At 41.0% G+C, this 6,417-nt stretch overlaps 1 protein-coding gene across 1 annotated transcript; it reads right to left on the reverse strand.

Moving 5' to 3' along the window:
* Positions 1 to 332: 332 nt before the first annotated feature.
* LOC126166941 (transmembrane protein 121B-like) lies at positions 333 to 1,818 on the reverse strand. The gene has a single exon (XM_049920443.1). It carries the CDS (start codon positions 1,709 to 1,711, stop codon positions 665 to 667), a length of 1,047 nt encoding a protein of 348 aa, XP_049776400.1. The 5' UTR covers positions 1,712 to 1,818; the 3' UTR covers positions 333 to 664.
* Positions 1,819 to 6,417: the final 4,599 nt, after the last annotated feature.

Genomic DNA, 6,417 nt, shown 5'->3' on the forward strand with positions numbered 1-6,417 from the left:
CATCTTCCAAATTAAAGCAGCTATGTTCTTATCCACAATATAAAGTTATGCAACTGTATATAAAATGCAATAATCAGCTTTCAAGGCAAGCAAGTTTAATTTTGTTGCATATGAAAGTGATTTAGTCATTGAACGAGACTGAATGGCTACTGAAAATATAAACCAAGTCTTTAAGTAGAAAGCTTTTGTGTGATCGCAACTGCACAAAAAAGAAATTGTATGTGTGTGCACACACACACACACACACACACACACACACACACACACCCCAATTGCAGCAGAATGCCCATTAAAATAACAGAACAGCTACTTAAATCTGCAGCTTTGAAATCTTCATTTCATGCATAAATACATGGAAAGTGTTTAAAAAGTCTGATAGCAGTACTGATTTGTAGTGTATACCTGAAATAATATAGGTAACTGCCTTCATTGCTTCATGGTAAGATACCAAAAGTTTTATAAAAATAGAGTTACCCTCCGCAGCAATAGTCTGACAACAACCACCGTTTAACTAACAAAATATCAGTCACGATCAACTAATGTATGCTGCGAAGGTTTCTAACTTACTTATTCAGTCTGAATGCATTATCTGCATGTGTCACGGTAAATCAATACTGCAGCCAGAGATTACACAGCCGGTACACTTAGCATCTAATATAATATTTCATCTACTTTGCACCTCATGTAGCAAGTTACTACCATCAGCATTAAGAACATGCAACGAAATGTCCTCTTTTGTTGCCCTGTTGTGTCCTTGATTGGAAGTTAACTTACTGGCATATCTTCGTTGAAACAGTTCATGAAGGTCAGGATACACACTCCGAAGAACCATTATAATGCCAAACACATTTTTCATAAGAAATATGGATGCATTCTTATTATAATTAACCCATATGTAAATCCGTATAGCTAAGAATGGTATATCAATTAGGCAAAGATGCAAAACATTATACAAAACATTAAGTGGCAAGAAGAAACGTACGTGATTCATATCAGACAAGCTTAATTTGTAAAGTGCAAGAGCAGGTAAAAAGAAATTAAATGAACACACTATAAGAACCGAGTTTTCTAATGTGTAAGTAAGTATCATTTTAGTTTCGTTTACCAACAGCAGTGCCAACAGATTAACTGTGTCCAGTATCTCGATACCTGTTTTCCACCCAACAGAAGTGACATAAAGATAACGAGGAGACTGGCGAGTGGACCAATTATGCCCTTCAGCAAGTAAAATGAAGATTATTCCTGATAATGCAATTGTTATCTGTAATGCTTGGTTGCCCAAGAAGTCATCTGCCTTCAGATGATCAGGTATACCTGACTTGAATATTACTGCTACTTTACTGAAATGAAATGTGCTATAAATTATCCACGAAACATAACTTAAAGGCATGATGCCAAGTTTAGATGTGGGAAACTTACGGTGTAAAATACGTTTTGGCGACAGGAAAAAAGTATCTGTATCAAAATCGCTTTTCACTTTTGTCAGGTACTGGTAAGAAACAGTTAATGTTCCAGCAAAAATAAAAAGACTAGCAATATCTGCAATGAACCAAAAGTATGGTGTGACATGATGCTTCGAGTGCTTAATAATGTAATAATTGAGAATTGTTCCTTGAAGAATCAGTATCGTGATTAGAAACACTGCATCCAAGATGTGAAAAATCATTCGTCTCGGAACTGAGCAGCACGAAGCTTCCGATGGTACAGCCATGTTCTATACAATTCAGTAGCACTTCAAACAGATTTTATACTATAGTCTCTTAATGGTCTTCAGCAATGCAGGAAAGTATTACTCCTTTGTTCTCTTGCCACCAGCCAGTTGAGTGACAATGAATTCTGCCTGAAAAACACAGAAGAGGAATACATACATTAAACCCGAGAGACGATCAAGAGTGTAATTAATTTCAAGATATCGGCAGAGGGGAAGATTGGCAACAAACTTTAAAAAATGCAAAACATGCATTTTGCCAGGTGTTCAAAGTGTAACTACTGTTCATAGTAGACTCCAGCAACAACTTAGGTCAACCTGATCATCAAAATGCCTCGTAATAGCCATATGTGGAGGTATGTGTATAGTCAGCACATCACTCCTGAACAATTTCAAGCTGTGAGCTTCATTTACTCGTTCTCTGGGCCTGAAGTAAGAAAGAGATGCTCCCATGGGCCTCACCACTCTTTGGTGAGTACATACTTGGCTACCATGGGGCCCCAGCCTTTGCAGCACTACTACTACTACTACTACTACTACTACTACTACTACTTTCTGTGCTGCAAACCTACACTTTGACTACCTCTTACCTCCTCTGACTTTCCGTCGGATGTCATTTTTGTACATGGTTCATGATTTTAGTCTCTACTTCTAGTTTCAGACCCAGTGCTATCTTCATCTTCTATTAACGATTATATGGTCCCCATTATTGGATTTGACCTGTCATCTTTCCCAAATTTTACAGAACTGCATGTCGCCCAGGGAATGTTGCCCACTGTGATGTGCGATCCACCTCCTTGCCCTTCCAAGCTGGTACCCTTCCTTCCTGGTGTCATAGTACACCCAAAACCCAGCATGGTAGCCATTATGTTGTGGGGGGAGGGGTGAGGCGGGACTTAAATACCTGCACGATAGTAGCCACTAACCACGCAGGGATCGCACTGTTGGTGCCTGTGCTGTACACTCCCCATGTATGCCATGAAGTATGTACCCGACATGACTGGGGCACAGGGACTCCCAGCAACTGATTACTGGCCAGATAGCCATTGCTGTAGCTGGGTGGCACCCATGAGGAGAGCCCCCATTTGGAGTGGGTGTCACCATGGCAGATAGTTCGCACATGAGGCGACTTAAACTTTCTTCTGCTGGTGGTCACGCGACCCAAGCAGCGTCTTCAAATGGAAAAGCCCCGTACAATACAACAATGTATGATCCCAATGTGTTTGCCTCTCTTGCCATGCCATGGGAGCTACATAGGACTGGATGACAAGGAGCAAAATCCTCCTCGCAATACCTGGTTTATACCAGGACCAACGGGGACACCTTTTTGGTCACAAAGCCTTTATTTTTCAGGGTGTATATGACATGGGAAAACTGGGAGATCCGGGAAAACCCGGGAATTTTTTCATCCGGGAGAAAACCGGAAAAAACCCGGAATTTTTCAGAATTCCGGGAATTTTTCATTGTTTTTGTTCTCAGTTAAAATTTTGTAATTTTGACTGGTAAGAACCGATACTCTAACAAAGGATATTACTGTATCCCGCCACTGCAGAATAATACTGCAGCAATAAAACATGAACGAGAGAAAAAACGAAAATAAAAGTTAAACTGCAAAGGAAATGCGCCATATACAACAACAAAACACAGTGCTCATAAAAGCGTCTGCCAACAGGAAAATATGTCAAAGGCTTTAGGAAGACTATGCAATGCTTCGTAACAACAAATTGCCTCCAATGAGCGTGATTCAAATGGTTCAAATGGCTCTGAGCACTATGGGACTCAACATCTTAGGTCATAAGTCCCCTAGAACTTAGAACTACTTAAACCTAACTAACCTAAGTACATCACACACACCCATGCCCGAGGCAGGATTCGAACCTGCGACCGTAGCAGTCCCACGGTTCCGGACTGCAGTGCCAGAACCAATGAGCGTGACGTCACAACTGTTTACATTAGATTCGTTTTAGCAGTTACGAGCGGGATCATGAGTATGCGCAGTTGAGTAGTAGCTTCTCCCGCTTCTGGCTACAGAAATGTGGCTGTTGGCTGTGTAAGCAGTCGCAGCAAGCAGCTAGATGCTACCGGGAAAAATTTTACTGGAGCGCCCAAGCTGCCAGATTCATGCATGCGCAGCAGGCCCAGATCTGGGGTGGAGGGGGCAAATTCATATTCTTGAGGAAAAAAACCTTGTTTCACAAAGCGCCTAGCATCCAGCGCATGTTAGTCTATCGATTATTAATATGAATTTGAAACGCATCCCTGTCGGTTTTTGAACATTTCCGAACACATTCTAAGTTGATTTCTGAATGAATCTTAAGTTGATTTGCGAATGCGTGCATAGTGTTCATGATGTCTCTGTCAGAAACAAACTTTTCTACAGACAAAAGGGGCTATACGAGCTGAGCGGAGTAAGGCCGAACAGATGAATGCCAACTGCTGTCTGATGGTGTGGTTGATTGGGTTTGCGAATGATAAGCGTTGTTATAATTACTAGCGAAATCCATAGATTCAGACTACCGGAGTGGAAATAAACGAATAACAGGTAAGAAAGATTACATATTAAAATGGCTCTGAGCACTATGGGACTTAACATCTGAGGTTATCAGTCCCCTAGAACTTAGAACTACTTAAACCTAGCTAATCTAAGAACATCACATACACATCCATGCATGAGGCAGGATTTGAACCTGCGACCGTAGCAGTCGCGCGGTTCCAGACTGAAGCGCCTAGAACCACTCGGCCACTGTGGTTGCCGATTATGTATTACCTTCTCGGTGTATCCAAGAAAATGAAATTTTGAAAGAACATTTTTGGTCATATACTAGTAAGGGCCAGTTGTACAGTCCCTGGGGCTAGCAGCTGCTTTTAGTTCTATTCTGGAAGTAGCACGGAAAACGCGTTGTACGAACACGTAACAACGCCTAACCGGAGAATAATTGCGGGATAACTAAACTGGTGATTCTGGCAGAGTTAGTGAAGTTAACCGGTGAATAAGCTTTGACACTGACAAGAATAGTTACAGAATTAGTGATAACAAGAAAAAAAAATGATTCAAATGGCTCTGAGCACTATGGGACTTTACTTCTCAGGTCATCAGTCCCCTAGAGGTTGGTGTTGTTGTGGTCTTCAGTCCTGAGACTGGTTTCATGCAGCTCTCCATGCTACCGTATCCTGTGCAAGCGTCTTCATCTCCCAGTACTTACTGCAACCCACATCCTTCTGAATCTGCTTAGTGTATTCATCACTTTGTCTCCCTCTATAATTTTTATCTTCCACGCTGTCCTCCAATGCTAAATTTGTGATCCCTTGATGCCTCAGAACATGTCCTACAAACCGGTCCCTTCTTTTTGTCAAGTTGTGCCACATACTCCTCTTCTCCCCAATTCTATTCAATACTTCATCATTAGTTATGTGATCTACCCATCTAATCTTCAGCATTCTTCTGTAGCACCACATTTTGAAAGCTTCTATTCTCTTCTTGTCCAAACTATTTATCGTCCATGTTTCACTTCCATACATGGCTACACTCCGTACAAATACTTTCAGAAACGACTTCCTGACGCTTAAATCTACACTCGATGTTAACAAATTTCTCTTCTTCAGAAACGCTTTCCTGGGCATTGCCAGTCTACATTTTATATCTTCTCTACTTCGACCATCATCAGTTATTTTGCTCCCCAAATAACAAAACTCCTATACTACTTTAAGTGTCTCATTTCCTAATCTAATTCCCTTAGCATCACCAAATTTAATTCGCTTTGCTTTTGTTGATGTTCATCTTATATCCTCCTTTCAAGACAACTGTCCATTCCGTTCAACTGCTCTTCCAAGTCCTTTTCTGTCTCTGACAGAATTAAAATGTCATCGGCGAACCTCAAAGTTTTTATTTCTTCTCCATGGATTTTAATACCTACTCCGAATTTTTCTTTTGTTTCTTTTACTGCTTGCTCAATATACACATTGAATAACATCGGGGAGAGGCTACAACCCTGTCTCACTCCCTTCCCAACCACTGCTTCCCTTTCATGCCCCTCGACTCTTTATAACTGCAATCTGGTTTCTGTACAAATTGTAAATAGCCTTTCGCTCCCTATAATTTACCCCTGCCACCTTTAGAATTTGAAAGAGATTATTCCAGTCAACATTTTCAGGAGCTTTCTCTAAGTCTCCAAATGCTAGAAATGTAGGTTTGTCTTTCCTTAATCTTTCTTCTAAGATAGTCGTAAGGTCAGTATTGCCTCACGTGTTCCAATATTTCTATGGAATCCAAACTGATCTTCCCCGAGGTTGGCTTCTACCAGTTTTTCCATTCATCTGTACAGAATTCGCGTTAGTATTTTGCAGCTGTGACTTATTAAACTGATAGTTCGGTAATTTTCACATCTGTCAACACCTGCTTTCTTTGGGATTGGAATTATTATATTCTTCTTGAAGTCTGAGGGTATTTCGCCTGTCTCATACTTCTTGCTCACCAGATGGTAGAGTTTAGTCAGGACTGGCTCTCCCAAGGCCATCAGTAGTTCTAATGGAATGTTGTCTACTCCCAGGGCCTTGTTTCGACTCAGGTCTTTCGGTGCTCTGTCAAACTCTTCACGCAGTATCGTATCTTCCATTTCATCTTCATCTACATCCTCTTCCATTTCCCCTAGAACTTAGAAGTACTTAAACCTAACTAACCTAAGGACATCGCACACATCCATGCCCGAGGC

The sequence above is a fragment of the Schistocerca cancellata genome, chromosome 1 (assembly GCF_023864275.1).
Source record: "Schistocerca cancellata isolate TAMUIC-IGC-003103 chromosome 1, iqSchCanc2.1, whole genome shotgun sequence".
NCBI classification, from domain to species: Eukaryota; Metazoa; Arthropoda; class Insecta; order Orthoptera; family Acrididae; genus Schistocerca; species Schistocerca cancellata.